This window comes from Lipotes vexillifer, unplaced genomic scaffold (assembly GCF_000442215.2).
Source record: "Lipotes vexillifer unplaced genomic scaffold, Lipotes_vexillifer_v1.1 scaffold708, whole genome shotgun sequence".
Lineage (NCBI taxonomy): Eukaryota > Metazoa > Chordata > Mammalia > Artiodactyla > Lipotidae > Lipotes > Lipotes vexillifer.
The window spans coordinates 967,770-995,187 of record NW_006781346.1 but is presented as its reverse complement, the minus strand read 5'-3'; the positions used below and the strand labels follow the sequence as shown (position 1 = coordinate 995,187).

The window sequence follows — 27,418 nt, the reverse complement described above, 5'->3', positions numbered from 1 at the left end:
CCCCAAGGGCTTGGGTTAAAAAAAAAAAAAAAAAAAAAAGTAAAAAAAAAAAATAAGGGCAGACTGGCTAGCACATGTGCCCAATGAGAGTTTCCCCTGCTGCAAAAGGGACACCTGTGTTAGCCCTGAGTCCTTCCAAGTGACAGACAAGTTACCAAACAAGGAAATAAATAGGAACGAAAAGTTAACCAAGTAATACATTTGTTTAAAATTTAAAATGCCGTTAAGCACAAAGGAGGAAGTAAAATTATGTATCTCACTCCCACCACTGTTAATGGTTTGGAATATTTCTTCCAGAATCATGTAATATATGTGTATATGTATATGCACATATGTATTAGATAGATTATGTATATCTTCTACATCTGCATCTGTCTGTCTAGATAGATTTCCTAGAGTTGATATGGTTCTATCCTGCACCAACATCCCTGGCAGGGAAGGGGCAGTGGAGACAGGCCACACTGTACGTGCTAGTGGAGCATCTCTTCCTGACTATGAGCATTTGGTTGGGAACAGGGCTCACATCTGCAGATACTCTTTCACACCACCTGTGAGCAAGTGGCCCGGAGCACCACTGATGGCGCTCATCCAGTCCCCCTGGAGGATACCCGGGGCTGTGTTGAGGCCTTCTCATTTCCTTTTGGAAAGATGCATGCTGCCCATTCTGGTTTCTAAGCGATGCTGTAGCCTCTCTCTCTGACAAGGCCCAAGCAGGAGCAGCCGGTGAATGGACCCAAGACCCCTGGCCCTGTCATGTGACCTTTTTCTAGGAGAACAGAGGTGTACCCAAGCCCCTCCTTTCCTCCCCGTGTGCCAGCCTTGCTGGGTCCCTTTCAAGAGGTACTGACACCTGGAGGGAGGGGAGTAGGTGGCTCCAGCAAATGTCTTCCCTAAAGCCTGAGTTTAGAATTCAGCTTGCTTGCTCTTTTGGCAAGCATGCTAATTACAAAAGGTTTGGGGGCTCCTAGACTCCCTGATCATCATCTGTCCTACTGTGGAGCAGGTGAGGGCAGAGGAGCAGCCAGGTGCCAGGCCCTTGTACCTTACCTTCACTGTGACGTCACAGAGTGTCTGAGATAGATAGACCTTGAGGATCAGCAGGGCCACCTGTCTCAGCACCCAGAGTGGGAAAATGAGGCTCAGAGAGGAAGTCTGTGTCCTGTGAAACAGCTCTATACGGACTTAACACACAAATGATTTTCCTTCCACTGAGGGTCAGCCCTGTGGAGTCAGAAGAACTGGGTTCTTGCCTAGCCTCTAATTTAAAGCATGACCTTGGGCAAGTCAGATCTCTCCCTCAGTCTGTTTCCTCATTTGTAAAACAAGGAAGTTAATCTCTACCATCCTTCCCAAGTATGAGTGACGCCTTTCTGTTGCCTCATTCTTTCTTGGGTCGGTTCAGGATAGGAATTCACTCTGGGCTAGGTTCCCACACAAAAGGGGGTGCCAAGGAGCTTTGGGAACCATCTTCTAGGACCTGCCAGAATCTCATAGCCTGGACTGCCTTTTTTGTATTTTGATTTGGGGAGCGTATGTGCATTTTCCTAGATTCCTACACACACAGGATGTGAGCCTGTACGGATGGAGCCCCCAGTCTAAATCTCAGAAGCTCCCCAACCCAAGAACGAATAATATATTCTTACACACGAGAAACCAGGCTTTCCCCCAAATCCTCTCAGAATTCGAAGTACCACCAAAGCATAGCCTTCCCAGCCCACCTCTGCCCTCCAGTTTTCCCCTGTTGCCTGGAGCAGAGTCGGAAATCACCATCCCCAGAAAGGTGGTGGTTGGTACCCTAAATTCTTACTGGTCCGCACCTCAGAGAGAAAAGCTCACTGTTAAGGTGGAGAGACACCGCCCCGCAGTGGCCAGTCAGGAAATGTTCTGCTCTCCGCCCCTTCCCAAAGCCAAGCAGGGGGGCGGGTCCCTACGTGGACTCCGCCCCTGGAGCCGCGAGTCCTGAGAACGTGGGCTACGGAACGAGGGCAGAGACCCAGGGCAGCAGTTTCACGGGCAACTCAGCAGTTGCCAGGGGCAGGCTTCTCAGAGGAATGGCGCCTTCCCAGGAGGCCGCAGCGTGGCGCTCTTCTGTCTGGTGCTCGGGACGGGAGGAGACCAGGTAGGGGCGGGCGTTGGGGGACGAGTGTTAAAGGAGGCGGGGAGGGAGTTGAGTTGTCGCTGTGCTCTGGCGGCTCTGGGCTCAGAGCGTGCACATTCTTATGCTTGGGGCAGCTGGGCTTTTCTTGGACTAAATCTGCCAGGTTTGTTTTCGTTTGTTCCCCGTTTAAACTACCACCTACTGGGCGCCGGTTCTGTGCCAGGCACCGTGCTAAGTTGCGTCAGGTACATTTTCTCTTCTGTGTTCACAACAACCCCTGAGCAAGGTTCTCTTACTAATCCCCTTTAAGAGAGAAGGAGCCAAAGGGTCAGAGAGGTTAAGTGACTACAAAGTGTCCTCCGGCCAGCAGGGGACAGCGCAGGACTCCAACTCGACTACTGTCTCCAGAACCTCAACCAATTCTTTATCCTCTACTACCAAACCCCGCCGTGCTTGGGGATGACAAAGCCACACCCGCTGTGAGAACTGGGCAAACTGACTCCCAGAAAGGGAAAGGACTTATCCAGTGTCACACAGCAGCTGCACCACGCCTGAGTTCTGTTTTCTCCCCCCGTCCCCCAGCCCACGGTGCCTGCCTCAGGTCAAGTCCACTCCAGGCTCCTCCTGAAAACATCTCAGGCTCTGGCACCTGCCCTTTCTTTCTGTCTCGGTACCCTGACATGTCCCTTATTTAAGTAAGAGTGGTGAGGAGATTGGGCTCTGAAGCAGGACTGCCTGGATTTAAATCTTCGATTTACCACTTACTAGCTGTGTGGTCTTAGGCACATTACTTAGGTTTTTTTTAGTGCCTCAGTTTCCTCATCTGAAAAATGGGAATAATAATACGTACATACCCATATTGTTAGGAGAATCCAGTGGGTTCATATATGTACTTAGACCAAACCTGACATTTAGTAAGTGCTACTTTTAGTTGATACTGTACTCACATAATCCCCAGTTCACTCACAGACACATGTGCACACCCATGCATACACACTGCACATGTATGTGTACGTGCACATATGTGCATGCACGCACACACATGCACGCGTGTACACACACACCATGCTCCCCCACCCCCAGGCCTTACAAAAGGTGCATCTTGCCACCGCTGTCTTCGGGCCAGGCCACCACGCACTTGGTGGCACCCCGGTCCGTGGTGATGGGGCAGTAGAGGAAGTGGGGGAAGGCGAGGGCCAGGGCCACTGGCCAGATGCCAGCAATTACTGCTCTGGTGCTGGCGGCCGAGAGCCGTGGCTGGAAGGGGTGGACGATGGCCATGTACCTGTGAGCAGAGGGCGGTGTGAGTGGTGGGTGCCCTCCCGTCAGACCAGCCGAGATCCTCTAGTCCCATTCCCCGCACCCTGGCTGACGACCTGCAGAGAGCCAGCTGGGCTGGTGCTCTCCCACAGCCATGCGGGACACTAGCGCCCTAAACACCAGCCCACCCCACCCCGTTCCACCACATGGCCTCCCTCTGAGCGCGGATGTGCTCTCGGATGGCCACAAGAGAGCGGTGTGGCCACACCGGCAGTCCATCTGGGGCCTTGTCCTGAAGCTCAGCCCTGCCGAGTTCCCCAGCCACACAGCCTGTCTTCTGTTCAGAAACCTTAACAGAGCCCAACGGTCTCCTGGACAAAGCCCAAAGCAGCTGCCCACCAGCTTTCTGCTGTGGAGGAACTGCTCTACATACGCCGAGACGCTTTGGTCCTAGATGACCCCCGGGCCTTCCTCCCTGGGATTAATCTGAACCTTGAGACCAGGCCAGAACAATAGGACGCAGCTCAAATCCCACTCTCACAATAAAGCTGATCCTGACACCCTATCTAACACTACAACCTTCCCTACCCCAGCACACATACCCGAGTGCCTCGGATCCCCTTCCTGATATTTTTCCATAGCACTCGTGACCTCAAAATACAACATATCATTTATTTAGTCTTGTGTTTATTATTTAAATTCTCACTAGGGCAGGCATCTTTATCTGTTTCTTCCCCCAGTGCCCAGAACAGTATCTGTACATAGTAGGCATTGAACATAAGAATGAATGAAGAAATGAATGGACGAGTCACCATTATTACCATCCTGACCTGAGCCACCATCCTTCCTCACCTGGGTTATTATTCAGTGTCCTCCTGCCTGGTCTCCTGGCTCCCACCCTGCCCTCTACAGTCCGTACTAGCCACCCTCCACCCAGCCTTTAAAACGGAAGTTCCATGAGACCATGATTTCGGGACTCCTCTCCCGAAGAGTGTTTATTCCCCAGTGCCTGAAACAGTGCCTCAAATACCTGAGTGAATGAAAAGAAAGTCTTAGGGGACTTTCAGATCTGCCGACTGATCACTCCTCCACTCCTCCTGCCCCCACCCCATCCCCGTCAGTACGTCACAGTCTGCAGCCCCAGAGAGCAGCATCAGGGAAGTAATTGGCCCCATCTTAATTATATAGTAACTGCGTGCAGCGTTAAAATTTCCCCTCATATAATATATCTAGGAATAGGATGACAATATAAGCAATTTCCTTTCAGTAAAACAAAGATCAACTCCAGAGAAGAACACTTCAGAAGGTCCCTAAAACACCACTGGTCTTCCCCTGTAGCCTTGAACAGCCATCTAGTGCAAAGTTCTTCCTTGTGTCTAGCCTTAACCTTACTTGCTTCGGTTCCACAGTCCCCTGTCTTCCAGATGCATAGTTTAGGATCATGATCAGCTTAGGAGGCAGTTAATTCACTGGGTTCTACCCTTAACTTGCTGTGTGACTGTGGGCAAGTTACCAGCCCTGTGTGAACCCAGAAAAGCAAGCCGACTCCCTGCAGCTGCCCCCTCTTGCCTGTTGGCGGCGATGGTGGTCATGGAGCAGATGCTGACAAACGTGGCTGTGATGGGGAAGAGGTTCTGGAAGTAGCGGAAGGCATGGCCAAAGTACCAGATGTTGTGGCTGGCGTAGACGAAGTTGAAGGCGGCGTAGACGAAGTTGAAGGCGGCGTTGAAGACGGCCATGCAGAGGTCGGCCAGGGCCATGTTGACAATGAAGTTGCTGGTGACCGAGCGCATCCTCCAATGGGCCAGGATTATCCAGATAACCGCAGCATTGCCCATCACAGCCACCAGCACCAGGGCCAGGTAGGCTGCTGCCCACAATGCCAGATGCCAGCCAGGCATGGAGAAGGCTGTGATGCCCGTGGTGTTGCTCTCAAGGCCAGACGAGATGCTGGTGTCGGTCACCATGGCACAGGCTCCCACGGCTGCCTCTGGGTCTGGGACAACAGTCTAGCTCCTTGACTCCTTCCAGGCCCTGGTGCCCTGCCGGATATGCTGTAGAATACAAATCCTCTTTGGTGCATGAGTGTGGGGGAGCGAGGGAAGCACTCCTGTGCAAAGCCAGGCACATCTGGGGAGCCGGGGGACACTCCCAAGTCTCAAGCAAAGATGAGTGAGGCTGAGCAGAGAGCCGGGTCCAGAGCCGTTGGCATTTTACATTCCCATGTCCTGGCCAGACTTCTCCAATGTCATGTGGACATCTAGAATCCAAGACATGCTTTCAGAGCAAGAAACATCCTTATAAATCATCAGTCAACCCCTTCGCTGCAGAAATGGAAAAACAGATTCCAAGAGGGGACCAGCCCAGGTCACACAGTAAGTGGTGATAAAGCCAGGACTCAAACCCAGGTCCCTCCTAATGCAATTCAGGGAACATTCTGGATCAGACGCACACACAGCAGCCGTCTTTGGATTCCATAGGTCAACTGCACAGCAGGCTCTCTCTCCAGGCGTTGGGGTGCAGGCAGGGCCTCCCTGCTGCTCTCCGAGCGGGGCGTGCTGGGTGGTGAGGGCCTTGGCGGAGGTGTTTTCTGCTCCCGAGTTGGGGCTGCCCCCTGCCCTTCGTCCCACCCCTGCGTGGAGGGCCCGGCCTTGTCTCTTGAGGGAAGATTTAGGACTGGCTGCTGAGGCAGGGAGAGACACAGGGGAAATGGGAGGTGGCAGCGGTGGGGCCGGGCATGCGGGGCACAGTCCTTGGTAGGGTGTTTACATTCAGCGGCGCTGGAGCTACATCTAGAATGTGATTAGGGGCACGGGCTTGGGAGCCCCAGGGACTCCAGGCAAGTCTTTTAACCTTTCCCAGCTTCGACTTTCCCATCTGAAAACAATAGGAATAGTACGGTGCCCATCTCACAAGATATTGGTGAGTTTTAATGAGATAACGTACGTAAAGTCTGTTTAGCACAGGAGCTGGCAGGTATAAAAACATGTCAAGGAGTTGTAGCCCTGCGGGAGGCCCCCAGACAGCTCAGGGCTCTGCTGGCCGAGGCAGGACGCAAAGCATTTCTAACACGTTCTCAGGTGATTCTGGTGCTGCTGGTCCAGGGACCTCACTTTGAGAACCACTGTCTTAGGACAAGGGCAGGGCTCGCTGCCTCTTCTGTGAGCTCCAGAAAACCCCAAGGGGCTGCCCACAGACTCTACTCTTGGTCATTGACTGTGTGCATGTGTGTCGGGTGCTGCCTGAAGCTGCAGTGCTGTGTCTGAGTGATTGTGTGTGTGACAGATGTGTGTAAGCACACACACACACTCGTGCACCTGTGCACACCTGTGGGTGTGTGGACCCTCAAGGCCGGGCAGGCTCAGAAGAGCAGGGCGTGTCCCTCATCAAAGCCGAGGAGGGCTTCTCAGTCACCGGCATTGGTGGCCCTGCTGGGCTGCTGTGCTAAGTGTGTGCTTGGTCTCCTGGGAAGGCCAGCCCTGTTCCTTGAGGAGGGGCTGCTTGCAGGGGCCCCTGCTCCTCCCATGGGTATGTGTACCGTGGGGCCCCGGGCCTCCTCTCGCCCAGAGTCAGCTTCAGACACAACTGGCTCCAGCCCTGGCCTGTTCCTTGTCTGGATCGGGCCACCAGCCTCTGTTTGGATGTCTGCCCTTTGCTGAAGGGCCTCTGCCTTTGATGCCTTTTGGTAGCAGCGGTAGCCACTCAGCTTTAGGGCTTGTTTGTCTCATGCTCCACTGACCAGGGTTTTGGAGGTAGAATGTAGAGAAATAAGGACGTAACCGCAGGGCAGTCTTCTCTGTTTGCCGTTCTGCCTTCTACTCCAGGCAGCCAGAAGTTGTTGAGTTTCAGGTGCAAGCACAGTGCAAGCTGGGACACCCAAGACTGTGTCACCTGCCCTAGAAGCCCCAAATAGCACCCTTTCTTCCTCCCCCCAGCGTCCCGCCACCTCCACTGTGTATGTGAGGATTATGTTTTGGAGCTGTGGAATCTAAGAGTTTTATTTCCCCCTTAAATCATGTGCTCTTGCGGCTTTCCAACTATGTGCTCGTGGCCTCGTGGAAGGAGAGGGTGGGGGCCGCCCCGTCCTGGACAAGGGTTTACCAATCAGCCTTGCCGCTCAGAGCTGGCCTGCTGAGTTCATCGCTAAACAATGTCCTTGAAGGCTGCTCTTTGTCAAAACAGAAAAACATTCTAAATTCCTTTAGCTCCTATGGACGCATCAAGACTCCAGTTTGCTCTTCGAGCCTGTATGTGGGAAGTTCCCTCCGCCAGGAAGTGGAGGGGAAGGCTGCCCGTGGGTTCTGGCTGGATGGGCTGAGGTGATGGCGCAGGTTGGGTACCCTTGGGAGATGACTCTGGTTCAGACTTTAGAGTGCAGGATGTTTATTAAGGAGCGCGTGGGATCAACCCCTGGGGAAGGGAGGGGAAAGAAGCAGGTGTGGGCGGAAGGGGAAGTTGAGCGGTGATGGTGAGACAGCGGCCTTGGACAGCCCCGGGTTGAGTCACTCTGAGCTAGAATGGCCGGTTAGAGTTACCCTCATGGTTTGTGCTATTGTGGTCTTGAAGCGAGCATCCTGAAGACAAGAGTCGGAAGTGATTTGTGTTTCAGGGAGTTTGGAGGAGAAGGCGGGAGCTGCTGCAGGGGTGAGGGGAGGGAGGGAAAAGGGGCTCCGGGAAGCGTTGTGACCTGGGTGCCCCTCAGCAGTGTCCCAGAGATGCCTTTGGAAGTCGCCTGACCGTGTCTCTGGCTGGGCTTGGGCCCTTGGTCCTGGCTTCGGCGGGTCACATGCAGCTGTGGGTCATCTAGTCACCACGAAGTTCACGGGGCTGTGGGCAAAATGAGGGTAAGGACAACGCACTGAGCGTTTTATTCCGGTAAATGAATCCCGTTTGAAGGCTCAGCCTTCATTCTGAGACTATATGCCCTTCTTGCTTTTTGGGTTAAAGTGTCCTTCCTTTCATGAAATAATGGTGATGGCAGATGGTAGCTGTGTTCCTGGTTTTTCCTTTTCTCTAATATTTCTTACTCAGTGGAATAACATTCTGGTGAGCTGTGTGGTTCCTTCAGTTAGGTTTCTGATATTTTATTGGTCTATGAAATTCAGAGACTCAGGAGCCCTGATCTAGTTCCTCATTTGGAGAAGAGAGGGGGAGCCCCCGAGAGGGGAATGCTTGCCCTGGGTCCTCTGGCCCTGGAGGGGGGGCCGCTTCCTGAGGGCTTCCCTCGTCCTGCACTGGCCTGTCTGCCTCTGCTCGCTTGAGGCCCATCAAACCCACCTCCTGGTTACTTCGCTGTCACACAGTCAGGGAGCTCCTCAGGACCTGGATTGTGTCTTATTTATGTCTGATGTCTAGGAGAGTAGTCAGCATATCAGGTGCACTATAAATGTTGACTGAATCAAAATGTTGATGAATAAAATTTAAAATATGACTCAGGGGTGAGGGATGATAAATTGTGTATATAACATATATCATCTATCTATAGCTAATATATATATCTGAAAGCCTTATACTAATGGCACTGGCACTAATGGTGGGATTTTAGGGAACTTTGAGTGGGCAGGGCAGTATAAAGCCTGGTACGTGGCACACAGTAGATGCTCAATAAATGCCAGATGAATAAATGAATAACAAATAATGAATAAAGTTTAAAACATCACCCTGTCAGGGACGATGGGAGTAGCATTCTTATTTTCACATAATCTAAAGCTTAAACTAAAAGAACATGTCCATGTAGGTCGGGCAGAGCTTTTGGAGGATGTTAGGGTCTCCGCAGCATTCCAGGATTTATTCCTCACAGATTGCCGCCCCGCTGCTTGTCCACAGACTAGAGGGTCCCAGGTTGGCCCCTTTAGCAGATGGGCTCTGGGCCCTCCACCCCCTGGCCCAGAGTCTGGGACTTCAGCTGGGAGAGGGAGAGTTGCCGTCTGCCAAGAGCACGGGCTGCAGCTGACACCTTTTTTAAACACTGTGAGTGCGCTGGGGCAGTGCCTCCCCCTGAAAGCCTGAAGTTTATCTAGCTGGAGAAGAGAGGCCGCGAGTGTTTACATCTGCTGTAGTCCTGGTGTACACAGAGCTCAGAAGCTCTTAACACAAAACGGGTTCGTTTCTCAACATCAGGCTTCTGCAAAATCTGCCCATCTATGGCAGGCAGAGGAGAAACTGCGTGGGGCTTGCCCTAAGAGGGGACACCCTAACACCCGCTTGCTGGTTGCATGACTGGGGTCATCCCAGAGGCAGCCTGGGTGTTGCAGGCAGAGGGGACTTGGTGTCTGCCCCAGGTGCTGGCAAATGCGGCAGCAAGTGCTGTGGTGAGGAAAGGGGGGATGAGGTAAGGAAAGGGGGGTGACAAAGGGTCAGCGCTTCTACTGAAAGGGCTGATTCCTGGGCCCTGCAGTGGGTCTCTCGACTGGGCAGGTGGTCTGATGGTCAGCCCAGAGTTAGGAGAAAATGTCATGTCTCTACCTTCATGAAGCTCCCAGCCAAGTTGGGGAGCCGGGTCCTGGAATAGCAGAGAGAACACACTACCCCCTGTATTATCTGTCCCCCTCCACTCCATCCTCTGCCACCATACGATGTCTTTTAAAAACACAAATCTGACCATGCATTTCCTGCTTGAAACCCTTCAATGACTTCCCATTGCTCTCTGGGTTAAGAGAAAAATAGCCCTATTCCTTTACCAGGTGTGACTGCTAACTCTCCCTCAGGACCACTTTCCCCTTGTTTCTTTTAGCAATAGAACCTCCCCAGATGTTACCTGTCACCTGGCTGCCCAGCTAAGGACTACATTTCCAAGCCTCCTTTCCAACCCAGGTGTGGTCACGTGATTAAGATCTGGCCCATAGGATGTGGGCAGAAGCGATTTATATGTGTATACGGACAACTTCAAGGTCTCGTTTTTTTTTTTTTTTTAATTTATTTTTTGTTTAAGTATAGTTGAATTACAATGTTGTGTTAATTACTGCTGTACAGCAAAGTGACTCAGTTATACATATATATACATTCTTTTTCATATTCTTTTACATTATGGTTTATCACAGGATATTGAATATAGTTCCCTGTGCTATATAGTAGGAACCTTGTTGTTTATCCATTCTATATATACCAATTTGCATCTGCTAATTCAAAACTCCCACTCCATCCCTCTGCCACTCCTCTCCCCCTTGGCAACCACCAGTCTCTTCTCTACGTCCCTGATTCTCTTTCTGTTTCATAGATAGGTTAATTTGTGTCATATTTTAGATTTCACATGTAAGTGATATCATATGGTATTTGTCTTTCTCTTTCTGACTTCACTTAGTAAGATAATCTCTAGTTCCATCCATGTTGCTGCAAATGGCATTATTTCGTTCTTCTTTATGGCTGAGTAGTATTCCATTGTATATATGTACCACATCTTTATCCATTCATCTGGGGTTCTTTTTGTTCTTTTGCTATTTTTTAAAAATTTATTTGTTTATTTATTTATTTGTTTTTGGCTGTGTTGGGTCTTCGTTGCTGCGCGCGGGCTTTCTCTAGTTGCAGTGAGCGGGGGCTACTCTTTGTTGTGGTGCGCGGGCTTCTTATTGTGGTGGCTTCTCTTGCTGCGGAGCACAGTCTCTAGGTGCGCGGGATTCAGTAGTCGTGGCTTGTGGGCTCTAGAACACAGGCTCAGTAGTTGTGGCGTAGGGGCTTCATTGCTCCGCGGCATGTGGGATCTTCCCAGATCAGGGCTCGAACCCGCGTCCCCTGCATCTGCAGGCGGACTCTCAACCATTGCGCCACCAGGGAAGCCCTGTAGACGTTTTAATGATGGTCATTCTGAAGGGCTCATCTTTAAAGAGGGAGCCGGTTGCTTTTCACTTCCACTCCCCTCTTCCTACTGGCTGGAAAATGGCAACAACAGGAGCTGCCGTCTTGAATCTGGAGAGGGCAGCCCTGTCTTATGGCTGGCAGAGCCCAGGGCTGTTACATGAGAAAGAAAAAGAACACAAAACAAACTTCTTTCTTATTTAAGGCACTGCATGTTAGGCTGTATTATAGCACTTAACCCTTCATAGTACAGTATCCTTCAAGAACTTCCTTGCTGCTTTTACTCAGGTTAACTGTCTTTGTTCTATACTCCAGTAGTATTTCTGTGCTTTCCTTCTTGTTAACACCCTGACCCATCACATCTGTTCAGAGTGGGTTTTCTCTGCTAAGCTAAGAAATTCATGAGGCCAGGAATCATGTCTGTCTTGATTATGGCCATATCTTCCCTTCCCTCCATTGTGATGGGCACATCGTATATGCTCAAGGGTGTTTGCTGATTAAGTAAGTGAATGAATACAGTGAAACAACTTGGGTGTAGTATTAGGAATACTTTTTGCTATAAGCAACAGTGACTTAAACAAATGGGGTCTTATTTTTCTCACATAACCAGAAGTCTGGAGGTCAGTGATTCCATGCTAAACAGCTCAATGGTTTCAAAGCTCTTTGGGAATTTTGATTTTTCTTGGCCTTTACCTCATGGCTTCAAGATGGCTGCAACAGCTCCAAATATCATGTCCTTACGTGACAGCATTCCCATCCCAGGAAGGGAGCAGGAAGGAAAAGAACTCTCCTTCCAGGTCTTTCTCTTTTGTCAGGGAGGGAAATCTTTCCCAGGACCCTCCCAGTAGATGTCTCTTGTATCTTATTGGCCAGAACAAGGTCACATGACCACCCTTAGCTACATGGGAAGTTGGGAGAGGAAGTGTCTTCCTTCTTCAGGACCCAACTGGGTTTTGGCACTGTGGGACTCACTGGGGCTGGTGGGAAGAAGCCAGTTCTAAGAGCCCTTGCCTTTTCCTTACCCACATGGTACCATATTCAGGAAGTCCCAGGGACCATGGGGTATCATGATGTGGTCACAAATCATGCATTGTTCTTAATGCTTGCTGGAGAATGTCACTTTCTATCTCTTGAAATTCTCTTCTGGACACTGGCCTGCCCAGGAGACTGAGCTCTGCCAATGAGCTCACCTGTTCCAGTACAGTCCATCAACTATCATCTCTGTGGTCACAGCAGTAGCTGTGCACCACACACGTGCCCATGAGCCTGGTGATGGAACAAGTTGTATAACCTCTTCATGCCTCATCCTCCTCATTTGTCAAGTGGGACTAGTTGTCCTATCTCATGAGACTGTTTTTGTGCCAGTACCTGGCACATAGGGCTAAATAAGAGTTTGCTGTTGATATTTCATTATATCCCCATTTCACACATGGGAATATATGCTCAGAAGAGTTAAAGAACTTGCCCAAGGTCATGCAGTTGGGGGAGCCAACAGTCAAAACCTGATCTGTCTGACTCCAGAGCCCACACGCTTTCTTCTCCTACCACAGGGCTTCTCTGAGATGACAGATTTGTCCTGAATGTTCCAAGGGTGGGGTGTCTTGCCACAGACACTATGTATGAATCCTTTTAGGGCCTGGATGGAATGCTGCCTCCTCCTGGAAGCCTCCCTGGATACTTGCTCTCTACTCCTCACTGGCACATGGAAACTTTTCTGGAGGACATGGGAGCTGCCCCTTGTCTCTTCCTTGGAGGGCAGAGAATGTCAGTCTTGGCCACTGTTGTGGTCATCAACACAGATACAGTCTTAGCCCTCCGGGGCACCTAGTCCTGACAAGGACACTGATGCCCAGGTAAGGCACTCACTCCATGTCAGACAGCCAGTACTAACAGAGCTGTGTCTGGAGCTCCAGCCTCCAAATTCCCCATGCAGTGATGTTTCCTCAGGGCTCCCTCCATGACGTGAGCACTTTGCAGAAACAGCAGCTCATCCAAAGGACACCCTCATTCAGGTTGGACTGAGCATGGGGATCACTGGAGATCCTGGCCTGAGACTAAGGGAGATCATCTCTGATCTTTCACCTCCACCCCCGTTCCTACCTGGGCCAAGGTCCTGGGTCCATCCCCTGCACATGTGTCAACTGCTGCCTGAGTGCCTGTAATACACAGATGGTGACACTGAGGACAACATCATTGCTTTAATCCTTGTGAACACAAGGGCTTCAAGCAGCCTCTCAGTCTCAAATGATGATTGATGATGATGATAACGATAACCATGGCCAGGGTTAAGATTTATTGAGCCAAACCTCCTTGTATAAGTGTGCATAATCTCTAATCAGCAGGTCTTCCCACACACACTCCTTTCTCCCACTGTGTTCTGCATCTCAGAAAACTGACCACATCCACCCAGTTCCCCAAGCCTGAAACCGGGGCATCACCATCAGCAACTTCTGCCCTCGCTTTCTCCCCACTATCACCTACTCCCATCCATTCTACATCCTAAATCTTAACCCATCCACTTCTCTCCATTCCCACTGTTTGTCCTCCCCCCTCCAATTCCCTATTCAATCTACTGAGAGCCACAGGCTCTTGCCTCAAGTCTTGTGGTTCCCAAACTTTGCTGCACGTTAGAATCACCTGGGGAGCTTTGAAAACGCCTGATGCCACGTCACACCTCAGACCAATTAAGCAGGAGGTGTGGGGGTGGAAGGCAGGCATCAGTGCTTTTTATTTTATTTATTTTTTATTTTTTTTGCGGTACGTGGGCCTCTCACCACTGTGGCCTCTCCCGTTGCGGAGCACAGGCTCCGGACGCGCAGGCTCAGCGGCCATGGCTCACGGGCCCAGCCGCTCCGCGGCATGTGGGATCTTCCTGGACCAGGGCATGAACCCGTATCCCCTGCATCGGCAGGCGGACTCTCAACCACTGCGCCACCAGGGAAGCCCCATCAGTGCTTTTTAGAAATCCCCAGGTGGTTCCAGTTTGCAGCCACGTTTGGGAACTACTCTTCCCTTGTTCTGAGACCCTCTTCCACACACTTTCACTTGGGCAGCTTCCACTTAATCTGGGAGGTCTTTCTTTTTTTAAAATTTACTTATTTGGTTGCACTGAGTCTTAGTTGTGGCAGGCGGGCTCCTTAGTTGCGGCTCCGGGGCTCCTTAGTTGTGGCTCACCAGCTCCTTAGTTGTGGCATGTGAACTCTCAGTAGCGGCATGCATGTGGGATCTAGTTCCCTGACCAGGGATCGAAATGGGCCCCCTGCATTGGGAGCACAGAGTCTTATCCACTGTGCCACCAGGGAAGTCCCTGGCAGGCCTCTTTAACATTGCTGCCTCCTGGAAGCCTTTCTGGAACAGATCTAAGCAACCGCTCCTCCCCTCGACACTTAACCACTCTGTGTTGTTATTGCTTTTTCAAATGTCTGCCTTCCCTCCCTATCACCACCCCCTTCCTCACTGAGTGGAAACATTAATGGAACCAATCCTCACAACAACACGAGAGGTAAGTTTTTTTTTTTTTTTTTTGCGGTATGTGGGCCTCTCACTGTCGCGGCCTCTCCCACCGCGGAGCACAGGCTCCGGACGAGCAGGCCCAGCGGCCATGGCTCACGGGCCCAGCCGCTCCACGGCACGCGGGATCCTCCCAGACCGGGGCACGAACCCGTATCCCCTGCATCGGCAGGCGGACTCCCAACCACTGCGCCACCAGGGAAGCCCGAGAGGTAAGTTTTATTAATCTTACGATTTTGAATATTGCCCCAGGTTTTTATTTTTGCAGTTTATCTGTTTACAGTGTTTGAAGCATAAAGAAAAGCGTTTTCTCTTTAAATGTGGATGTAGATATAAAGATGTTTGTTCTTAATACTCTTAAAGCCAGTGTTTTCCTGTTTTCTGTTTGAAATGCCCAAGCCATAGCTAATAATTCCTGAGGGACCTTGAGACTATGGAAAATACCCCATATTTAAAGCTGATCATAGATTATGGTTATTTCCTCTCAATCATCTATTGATGTTGCTTTTCTGTGGTCTAGATTCAGGAGCTAAAAATGAAGAATCTAATGTTTGCTTGATACTCTTTTAAGGAACCTATTCTCTCTGCTGGAAGATTGTAACTTTTTCTCTTTTCTCTGTGGAATTCAGGAATTTGCCAATTTATACCCTGTGTATAAAAGAGTATCAGTTTTAGGGCTTCCCTGGTGGCGCAGTGGTTGAGAGTCCGCCTGCCGATGCAGGGGACATGGGTTCGTGCCCCGGTCTGGGAAGATCCCACATGCCGCGGAGCGGCTGGGCCCGTGAGCCATAGCCGCTGGGCCTGTGCGTCCAGAGCCTGTGCTCCGCAACGGGAGAGGCCACAACAGTGAGAGGCCCGCGTACCGCAAAAAAAAAAAAAAAAAAGAGTATCAGTTTTAAATATGGTACTCAGTGAGTCCTTTCAGTTTGAAAGCACAAGTTTTTCTTCACAGGGAACTTTTCTTCTATAAAATCTCTATTTTCATATTATGTAAGAATGTTTTCAGGTATAAGTAGCAGAACATTTGAGTAAAGAATGACTTGAATAAATAGTTGCTTATTTTCCTCACTTCACAAGGCACTGGGTAGGCAGCTGCTGGCTTGGGTTCTGTCATTTGACAACGTCAGGGTTTGGGCTGGTATCTCCTCAATTCTCTTGGCCTCTCTCTTGTGGTCACAGGACGGTTGCCGCAGTTCCAGGCACTGTGTTTGCAGTCAAGTTAGGAAGAAAGGAGAAAAAAGTGCGGCACTAATTGCATATGCATTTTATATCAGAAAAGACAAAAATGTTTCTGGATTGCTTATGTCTCATGGGCTGGAACAGTGTCATATAGCAAGGGAAGCTGGTAGTAAGTGTCCAGCCTCCATAGTGGAGTCAGAGGAGGGAGGAGGAGGTTGGGCACGGGGTTCAGCTAGTCAGCCAGCGGCATCTGCTACATTTCTTCATCCTGGATCTGGCCTCCACATCTCTTATCTTTTTCTTCTGATTTCCACTTTGTGTTTTTTGCTCTGAATTGTGAGGTACTTCTCTCCCTTCCTCTTCCAGACTCAATTCCCATCACTGACTGTCTCTATTAAATTGTTATATTGGAAAGTCATACTTTTTAGGGAATTCCCTGGCGGTCCAGTGGTTAGGACTCTGCCCTCTCACTGCCGAGGGCCCGGGTTCAATCCCTGGTCGGGAACTAGGATCCCGCAAGCTGCGCAGCGCGGCCAAAAGAAACAACAAAAAAAGAAAGCCATATTTTTTAGTTAGCAGGAATTTTTTTGTGTGTCCTCCAACTGCATCTTCCCGTAACCAATTTTTCTTTCTTTGAAGTCCTCTCTTTCTTGCTCCTTCTACTTAGCGCGCTCACCTAGGGCTTCCTCCCTTATGTTACTGAGTCCTTTTAAATAGGTGTGATTTTTCTTTCTTTGCTCATATTTTTTCCCCCTTGGTCCCCATAGAGGCCAGGCTGTTGACATGTTTAGAACAGGGACCAAGCCAGTAAGCAGTGGAAGACACAGCAGTTTATGCTCTCCTGGGCCTTTGGCGAAGGAAAGGTCTGGCAAACAGTCACTCCTTCGCCTCTGTCCACTCTAGGCATCCCCGGAGGCTCGCTGGCCACCTGCGACCCATCAGTCCACCAGTACCACCCCCTGCTCCGTGGTGGTCAGCTGGGCGGCGCAGGCCCCCAGGACCACACATGGCCTGCAGGCAGAAGCAGCCCCTCCCTGAGAAGGGTTAGGGTTCCACGGGGGTGGGGGCAGGTCACCTCTGGGAACCAGAAAGTCCCTTCTACCTGGTGCCGAAAGGAGGCTGTGCCCCTTCTCCCACCTCTGGTCCTTCAGCTGTAGCTCAGGAGGGTGGAGCCCCAAACCTACTCTTGCCCTTGGAGATGTAGGGGCTCCCTGCGGCCTCAGGTACTCCTTCCTGGCTTCCGGGTTATGTCACGCAGAGAGTGGGTGGCAGGCAGGGGGAGGGGGTGAGGGATGTGCAATCAGTGCTCAATCAAGAATTTCAGGATTCACTTGAGCCCAGTTTATAAAGGTTTGGCTTTTGCTTAATACCTGGGTACACTCTGTACAAACAAATGTAATAAATCCAGGTGCGACTTACCTGTTTGCTAAAACAGGCCTGGTAGGGCTTCTCTGGAGGCATTTTGTCAGGAGTTTGAATTAGTGATTTCAAACAGTGGATTATGACTAGTGTTAAAAGGGACAGTATAGAAAATATAAGAACGCATCCTGCAGCAAGGGTGAGTTTGTTTCATGCAACTTTTGCTCAGTTTTGTGTTTTGTACGTACATTGGGCTGTAACGTAAACTACAGTTCCAGGTCATGTTAAAAAAAAATGTATAGGGCTTCCCTGGTGGCGCAGTGGTTGGGAGTCCTCCTGCCGATGCAGGGGACGCGGGTTTGTGCCCCGGTCCGGGAGGATCCCACATGCCGTGGAGCAGCTGGGCCCATGAGCCATGGCCGCTGGGCCTGCGTGTCCGGAGCCTGTGCTCTGCGGCGGGAGAGGCCACAACGGTGAGAGGCCCGCGTACCGCAAAAAAATAATAATAATAATAATGTCACAGATATGGAAGACATTGTGAAGGTGGGATGTGGATGACTGACTGTATTAGTTATCTAATGCTCCATAACAAACTGTCCCAACATTTAGAACCAAAAAAAAAAAAAAAAAGTATAAGCAGTATTGGATTGGATGTTCTGGGGACAGTTGTTTTGGCTTCACAAGAGAGTAAAATTAGAGGAAGATGAGATCCTTTAGTAGAAGAATTCCATAACTCCCTCCACCCCAGCTGACTTTATTTATTTATTTAAAAAAATTTTTTTAAAAATTTATCTTTGGCTGTGTTATCTTCGTTGCTGCACGTGGGCTTTCTCTAGTTGTGGCGAGCGGGGGCTACTCTTCGTTGCGGTGCTTGGGCTTCTCATCGTGGTGGCTTCTCTTGTTGTGGAGCACAGGCTCTGGGCACACGGGCTTCAGTAGTTGTGGCTCGCGGGCTCTAGAGCGCAGGCTCAGTAGTTGTGGCACACGGGCTTAGTTGCTCCACGGCATGTGGGATCTTCCCGGACCAGGGCTCGAACCCACGTCCCTTGCATTGGCAGGCGGATTCTTAACCACTGCGCCACCAGGGAAGCCCCCCCCCTCCACCCCGCCCCGCCCCAGCTGACTTTAAATGCAGGTTCCTATGGCATTTATGATGCACTAGAACTAACTACTGTTTAGCAGCCTAAACTCATGGTGTTTTTCCCCAGCCCCTACTTGACCCTGCAGAAGTCAGACTAGCCTGCTTTCTCTGCAGTCCTCGTGAAATCTCGGGGAACTTGCTGGGGCAGAGAGGGAGCCAGCATTGCTCCAGGGTTTGGAGGGAAGCTTGAGGAGGCTGAGCAGGAGGTGGAAACCAGCCCCGGGTCCGAGTTCCTGTGCGGACCCTGAAGGACTGTGTGACTTTGGGCGCACGCTCCAAGACTGTGTCTCCTCGTGAGTGAAGCAAGAAGTATCCTCCTCGTCTTGTTTCCCACACAAAGCGATTCTGATGACCCGCAGAAAAGGAAAAAAACCACATTTCAGTCAACACATGTTTGTAACAGAAAATGGCATTTTGCTAGTGGAAGGCCTTTTGTTTTCTCTGAGCTGGGCAGAGGGGGACTTGGGAATGTTCGACATAACGTAGGTGCTGCAGCTGATGTGAATTTGCTCAGCAAACAAGAAAGAGGAAGTTGAAATGGTCTGAGGGAAAATACCGGAAGTAGGAGAAAGGAGTCGGCGTTTCTGGGAGAAGAGAACTGGCTCCTCCCGGGACAAGTTTTTCCTCAAATGTCTGTGTGACTGGCTTTCTGGTGGGAGCCCGGGGGAGGATGGAACCTCCAGTCTGAACGGGGCTGCAGGCAGAGCCGGCCCGTGCGGCGAGGGACAGCTGACCTGTGGCTTCCATATTTAATGAGCAGCAACGTGTGCCCAGCACCCCCCCAGGTCCCCAGATACCAGGTGGTGAGATGGCCCCTGCCGACAACCCAGTGGGGAGGGGGGTGATATCCAAGTAAATCTGGGGGTGGTGAGGGTTCTAATATGTGGGTGAAAGCACTTTGTCAGCTGTAAACTGGGCAGTCTACCTTTAAGGGGGTCCCCTAGCAACCAGCACAGGGCAGGATGCTGTGGCCTGTTAACCTTCCTGGCATAGGCCAGCAGATCCATGTACGTTTTCTGAGTGTAAAACTTTACACCCCTTCCTCAATAGCTACAAGATCAAGTCCAGACCCCACTTCTTTGTCCCCCAAGGCCTGTTCCTGGTACCTTCTGACCACCTCCTCTGAGGCTCCCCTCCCCCAGCAGCACCCAGCCTTCCAGAAGCAGGTGCCCTGCCCTCCCGAGTGGCAGGTGGAGCTATTGCTGCCGCCCTGATGGCTGGCACTCACCACTCCCAGTGAGTCATGCAGGCCTGGCCCAGCAGCCATTGTTCCCACGGTGCTTTCCCAGAACGCCTGGCTGGGCCCCAGCGAGACCAACCCCTACAGGTGGCCGGCTGCGAGACTTCTCCTGTCAAAGCTCTGTGAGGCCAACCTGGAATCTCCTCCAGGAGGGTCCCTCCCTTATGGGGAGAAGAGATGGGAATGGCGTTTTCTCAGTCTGTCAGCCCTTGGCATTGCCCACTTAAAAGAATCTATTAATTTAAAAATGTACAAAGGATAAAAACAGAAAATTTATAGAACCACCAATGACTGATCAACGTGTAAAATACACTTGACCTCACTAATTATCAGGGAAATGCAAAATAAAAGGGAACATTTTTCTTTTTAAAAAACATTTATTGTGCAATATAGCACACATGTAGAAAAGGGCATAAAACATAAATAGGTAGCTGTAAGCAGGATTCTGGCCTTCTTTGAGCTTGAGTTCCTCTGTCCATTTATGAGGCGGGTGGACCTAATGATATCTGAAGATCCTCCCAGCTCGGGTACTCCTTGAATCACCACTGTCAGCCTTGGTTTACTGCTAATTCCCTCTGTGGCCAGGGGAAATATCCTAACCTCCCTGTTTTCTCATTTGTAATTGGGCATACAAACACCTATCCAGCCTACCTCCCAGCGCTGGCAGGTGGCTCCAAAAATTTTGAAGGAGAAAACCAGCCAGAGGATAAATGTCCTAGGAGGGTGGATGCCAGGCTCAGGGCCAGCACCTGGGCTGTGAAGAGACGGAAGGGGTTCTGGTGGTCTCCGAGGCCTGGCCCCCTGCATGTCTACTGGTCCCCATTGGACTGGACAGAGGCAGGCCAGCTGTGGGCAGATTTGACTCAGTTCTTTAGGAGCTGTTTTGTTCTAGGTACAGTGCTTGACAATCTCATTTGGTTACCTTGGTTACCTTGAAGCGTCCCATTTCACAGATGGCATTGGTGTCCCAGGAGGGTAACGAAAGTTCCCAGTATCCTCATTCAGAGTTGGCTTGCACGTGGTAGGTCTGGCATGTAACCTGCCCCCTGACTGTGAATCAAATGTTTTTCACGAAGCTGTGCTGCTTCAGGGAGCTTGACTCACCCTCAGCAGGTCCCCTTCATCCCACTCCTATCCCAAGGGATCCCTTAGAATGAGTTTTCCTCTTTCCCCCATGATAACCTTCAGATAGCTGGAGACACTGGTCCTGTCCCCTGAGTCTTCCCTTCCCTTTTCTCTAACTTTTCCTCTGAGGGCACAGTTTGAAGCCCTCTCACCACTGGCTGGTCCCATCTGTGAGATCATGGGAAGAGTAGAAAGAAATAGGATGACCATCTTGTCCTGGTTTTGCACAGGACTCTTCTGGTTTCAGCACCAAAACTCCTAGATCCCAGGAAACCCCTCAGTCCCAGGTGAACTGTTATGATTTCTAGGGACTGTCCCACTTTTAAAACTGAATGTGCCATGTGCCCCAAGCCACTGATAGATACTAGTTGTTGAGATGTTAACAGCTGTTGTCTGGGGGAAATAGGATTGTGCAGTCAAATATAGTTGGGAAAAGCTGCATGCCCATCTTCCCTCCTGGAGAGAAACAATATCCATTCTCATGTTAAAGGATATGAAAAAGTCCTGCAGCATTTCCCAGACTTTTTTGATAGATTCTTTTTAAGGAAACACGTAAAAGCTCGCAAAACTACTATCTTGCAGAAACACAATAACACTATGTAAAGTTTCAGCTCTGATCAGTATTGAACTCTTAATGTTTGCGCTGTTGTGTATTATTTCTAGTTGCTTTTTAAGGCACGTAGTTAACACATTTCATTCTAGTGTAGCTGGGGCCACAACTGCATTCAGTAGAAAGCACATCATTTGCTGGCTCAGAGTATTTGAACTTCCTACTGGAGAAAAGTCAGTTTACTTCTCTGAACCTCAGTTTCCTCATCTGTAAAGTGGGATTCATCACATCAAATTCCATAGGTGGTGGGGAATTAAGAGGTGATTATGTGAGGGACTTCCCTGGTTGTGCAGCAGTTAAGAATCTGCCTGCCAGAGGGAGGAACACTCCCAAACTCATTCTACGAGGCCACCATCGCTCTGATACCAAAACCAGACAAAGATGTCACAAAGAAAGAAAAGTACAGGCCAATATCACTGTTGAACACAGATGCAAAAATCCTCAACAAAATACTAGCAAACAGAATCCAACAGCACATTAAAAGGATCATGCACTATGATCAAGTGGGGTTTATCCCAGGAAAGCAAGGATTCTTCAGTATACACAAATCAATCAATGTGATAAACCATATTAACAAATTGAAGGAGAAAAACCATATGATCATCTCAATAGATGCAGAGAAAGCTTTTGACAAAATTCAACACCCATTTATGATAAAAACCCTGCAGAAAGTAGGTGTAGAGGGAACTTTCCTCAATATAATAAAGGCCGTATATGACAAGCCCACAGCCAACATCATCCTCAATGGCGAAAAACTGAAAGCATTTCCACTAAGGTCAGGAACAAGACAAGGTTGCCCACTCTCACCACTCTTATTCAACATAGTTTTGGAAGTTTTAGCCACAGCAATCAGAGAAGAAAAGGAAATAAAAGGAATCCAAATCGGAAAAGAAGAAGTAAAGCTGTCACTGTTTGCAGATGACATGATACTATACATAGAGAATCCTAAAGATGCTACCAGAAAACTACTAGAGCTAATCAATGAATTTGGTAAAGTAGCAGGATACAAAATTAATGCACAGAAATCTCTGGCATTCCTATACACTAATGATGAAAACTCTGAAAGTGAAATCAAGAAAACACTCCCATTTACCATTGCAACAAAAAGAATAAAATATCTAGGAATAAACCTACCTAAGGAGACAAAAGACCTGTATGTAGAAAATTATAAGACACTGATGAAAGAAATTACATATGATAACAAATAGATGGAGAGATATCCCATGTTCTTGGATTGGAAGAATCAACATTGTGAAAATGACTCTACTACCCAAAGCAATCTACAGATTCAGTGCAATTCCTATCAAACTACCACTGGCATTTTTCACAGAACTAGAACAAAAAAATTTCACAATTTGTATGGAAACACAAAAGACCCCGAATAGTCAAAGCAATCTTGAGAAAGAAAAATGGGGCTGGAGGAATCAGGTTCCCTGACTTCAGACTATATACTACAAAGCTACGGTAATCAAGACAGTATGTTACTGGCACAAAAACAGAAATATAGATCAATGGGACAGGATAAACCCACAGATAAACCCACACACATATGGTCACTTTATCTTTGATAAAGGAGGCAAGAATATACAGTGGAGAAAAGACAGCCTCTTCAATAAGTGGTGCTGAGAAAACTGGACAGCTACATGTAAAAGAATGAAATTAGAACACTCCCTAACACATACACAAAAATAAACTCTAAATGGATTTTGAATGTAAGGCCAGACACCATCAAACTCTTAGAGGAAAACATAGGCAGAAAACTCTATGACATAAATCACAGCAAGATCCTTTTTGACCCACCTCCTAGAGAAATGGAAATAAAAACAAAAATAAATGGGACCAGAGGAAACTTCAAAGCTTTTGCCCAGCAAAGGAAACCATAAACAAGATGAAAAGACAATGCTCAGAATGGGAGAAAATATTTGCAAATGAAGCAACTGACAAAGGATTAATCTCCAAAGCATACAAGCAACTCATGCAGCTCAATATCAAAGAAACAAACAACCCAATCCAAAAATGGGCAGAAGACCTTAATAGACATTTCTCCAAAGAAAATATACAGATTGCCAACAAACACATGAAAGAATGCTCAATGTCATTAATCATTAGAGAAATGCAAATCAAAACTACAATGAAATATCATCTCACACCGGTCAGAATGGCCATCATCAAAAAATCTACAAACAATAAATGCTGGAGAGGGTGTGGAGAAAAGGGAACCCTCTTGCACTGTTGGTGGGAATGTAAATTGATAGAGCCACTATGGAGAACAGTATGGAGGTTCCTTAAAAAACTACAAATAGAACTACCATATGACCCAGCAATCCCACTACTGGGCATATACCCTGAGAAAACCATAATTCAAAAAGAGTCATGTACCACAATGTTCATTGCAGCTCTATTTACAATAGCCAGGACATGGAAGCAACATAAGTGTCAATCAACAGATGAATGGATAAAGAAGATGTGGCACATATATACAATGGAATATTACTCAGCCATAAAAAGGAACGAAACTGAGTTATTTGTAGTGAGGTGGGTGGACCTAGAGACTGTCATACAGAGTGAAGTAAGTCAGAAAGAGAAAAACAAATACTGTATGCTAACACATATATATAGAATCTAAAAAAAAAAAAGAAAAAAAATGGTCAGAAGAACCTAGGGGCAAGACGGGAATAAAGATGCAGACCTACTAGAGAATGGACTTAAGGATACGGGGAGGGGGAAGGGTAAGCTGGGACAAAGTGAGAGAGTGGCATGGACATATATACACTACCAAATGTAAAATAGATAGCTAGTTGGAAGCAGCCACATAGCAGAGGGAGATCAGCTTGGTGCTTTGTGACCACCTAGAGGGGTGGGAGGGAGGGAGATACAAGAGGGAAGAGATATGGGGACATATGTATATGTATACTGATTCACTTTGTTATAAAGCAGAAACTAACACACCATTGTAAAGCAATTATACTCTAATAAAGATGTTAAAAAAAAAAAAGAATCCGCCTGCCAATGCAGGGGACACAGGTTCGAGCCCTGGTCCAGGAAGATCCCACTGCGGAGCAGCTAAGCCCGTGCGCCACATCTACTGAGCCTACGATCTAGAGCCCGCGAGCCACAACTACTGAGCCCGCGCACCACAACTACTGAAGCCCGTGTGCCTAGAGCCCATGCTCTGCAACAAGAGAAGCCACCGCAATGAGAAGCCCGTGCACTGCAACGAAGAGTAGCCCCCGCTCACCACAACTAGAGAAAGCCCACACGCAGCAACGAAAACCCAATACAGCCAAAAAAAAAAAAATACAAGAGGTGATTATGTGAAGTCCCACAGCTCAGTGCCTGATGCTAAATAAATAACTGGTCAAGAATAAATGGAGATCCTTGAGAGTTAAGATGGGATGGGAAGGAGAAATGGCCTAAATTCTGAGCCACGAGATGGCACTAAAAGGAGTCAAGGAAAACCTGAAGGACAACAAAAGTCTCTCTTCAAGAAGAAATATATAGACTCAAAAATGCAGTACTTTGGGGGAAGAATTGGAGGAAGAGGAAAAAAGGAGACGGGTATTTGAGTTTAAAGAATTTTTTTGGCTCTAAGAATGTACCAGTTATCTTCTGCTGTATAACAAACCATGCCAGAATTTAGTGCCTTAAAACAACAGTCTCTAAATTGGTTCTCTAAGTTGGCACATTTCGGCTGGGTTCAGCTGCTGGTGCCTGGACTCCTTCACATAGATACGGTCAGACGTGGCATGGATGGGCTGGATGGTCTAAGATGGTTTCACACACATGTCTGGTGGTTGGGGACTGCCAGCCAGGAAACTTGCTTCTATCTCATGTGGTTTCTCCAACTAGCTCATACTTGTTCCCATGGCAGTGTCATTCCAAGAGGGACCAAAGCAGGAGCTGCAAGCCTCTTGATTCCTAGGCTTGGAACTCAACCAGCCTCACTTTTGTCACATTCTATTGGTGAAAGCAAGTCAGAATGCCAGCATAGATTCAAGATGTAAGGAAACAGATTCTGTCTCTTGAGGAAGAAGCTGCTGAAATTCCTGGCCATTGACACTCTTCCACATAGGTCCTAACTCATGCATATTTGGCCTGGGAGGCTGTTTGGTGGGTTGGGAAGAGGTCCACGTATGCACTCCCATGTGAACAGCTTCGTCCACCTGCCTGCTAGTGTATACTTCCCCGTGTTGTCTGCACTTACCGCCTCCATTTCTTCCCTTCCTTTCTCTCCTCCATCCACTGCAATCAGGATTTTGTTCCTATTGTTCCATTGAAAGAGCTCTTATCAAAGTCACCAGTGAACCACATCTTGCAAAGCTGATGGTCAGTTCTCTGCTCTGTGCCACCCCCCCCCCCCCACCGCCCTCTCAGAACATAGTTGAAGCCTCAGCGTATTAAGGGGGGTTCCCAGGACATTAAGTGCTGTTGAGCATCTCTTAACTTCTTTTTTTTTTTTTTTTTAACATCTTTATTGGAGTATAATTGCTTTACAATGGTGTGTCTCTTAACTTCTTGAAGCCCTTTCTTCTCTAGGCATCCCTGTCACCTTTCTGGCCTCATTTTCCTTCTACCTCACTGGCTGTACCTTTTCTGTTTTCTTTGCCAGGCTCTCTTCCTCTCAAAGGAAGGGGCCCCAGGGTCTGTCTTTGTCCCTCTACTTTTGCTACATTTTCTGCCTAGATCATCTCACATAGGCCGATGATTCAAATTGACCTGATGACTCTCAAATTTATATCATCCAGCTTAAACCTCACCTCTGAGTTCCCTGGACAATTCCACCTGGATTTTGAAAAGATAGCTCAAAAAATTAAATGGCCAAAGTAATTGATTTTTTTTTTAAAGGAAAGCTTTTTTCTTTTTTTTTTGGCCGCACCATGCGGCATGTGGGATCTTAGTTCCCCGACCAGGGATTGAACCCGTGCCCCCTGTAGTGGAAGCACAGAGTCTTAACCACTGGACTGCCATGGAAGTCCAGTAATTGATTTTTTAAAAAAAATTTACTTATTTTATTTATTTTTGGCTGCGTTGGGTCTTCGTTGCTGCATGCGGGCTTTCTCCAGTTGCAGTGAGTGGGGGCTACTCTTCGTTGCAGTGCATGGGCTTCTCATTGTGGTGGCTTCTCTTGTTGTGGAGCACAGGCTCTAGGCACGTGGGCTTCAGTAGTTGTGGCACGTGGGCTCACTAGTTGTGGCTTATGGGCTCTAGAGCACAGGCTCAGTAGTTGTGGTGCATGGGCTTAGTTCCTCCGTGGCATGTGGGATCTTCCCGGACCAGGGCTCGAACCCATGTCCCCTGCATTGGCAGGCAGATTCTTATCCACTGTGCCACCAGGGAAGTCCCCAGTAATTGATTTTTGACCCACTTGCCCCCAGCAGCATTCTTTGTGACCTCCCTCACCTTTGTAAATGACAGTAACATTTACCTAGTTGCTCAAGGCAAAAGCACTTGGGAGCATCTTGATTTCTATTTTCCTCACATTCTACACCCAATCTGTCAGTAAGCTCTGTTGGTTCTATCACCAAGATATATCCCCAGTGCAGCCACTTGTCATTCTTCCCAGTGCTGTACCCCTAGTCCACAGCCTTTTGCACTGAGACTGTGCAAGGGCTTCCTAACCAGCCTTCCTCACCCTCAGCCCTGTCTCCTGTCTGTCCTCCATGCTGCAACCTTCTTATTTATTTATTTATTTTGTGGCCACCACGCGGCATGTGGGATCTTAGTTCCCTGACCAGGGATCGAACCTGCGCCCCCTGCAGTGGAAGCTCAGAGGCTTAACCACTGGACCACCAGGGAAGTCCAAGCTGCAACCTTCAAAAGCTTAAATCACATTCAGTATCACGTCCCTGCTTAAAACCTACCAGTGGCCCTCACTAAAACTGGAAACAAATCTACACTGTTTACAAAAGCTGTGAGGCTTCTCCCTATGCCTCTGATCTCTCCCCGTTCCACTCTCCCGAGGTCCTTGCATGAGCCACATGGACCCTCTCAAAAACTGCTGCTTCTCTCATGGCCTTTGTACCTGCTGCTTCTTCCACTAGAAGCTCTTCTCCTGCATCTTTAGCACATATCAGTACCTGAAATTACCCTTTTCATGTAGTAGTT

At 48.8% G+C, this 27,418-nt stretch overlaps 1 protein-coding gene across 1 annotated transcript in view; it reads right to left on the bottom strand.

Annotated features, from left to right (window-relative positions):
* Nucleotides 1-17,299, bottom strand: part of TACR2 (tachykinin receptor 2) — a 21,633-nt gene extending 4,334 nt beyond the window's left edge. Inside the window, 3 exon segments of the mRNA XM_007454587.1 lie at nt 3,189-3,383; nt 4,928-5,346; nt 17,258-17,299. Coding sequence (XP_007454649.1) covers nt 3,189-3,383; nt 4,928-5,346; nt 17,258-17,299 — 656 coding nt within the window.
* Between the last annotated feature and the right edge of the window lie 10,119 nt (nt 17,300-27,418).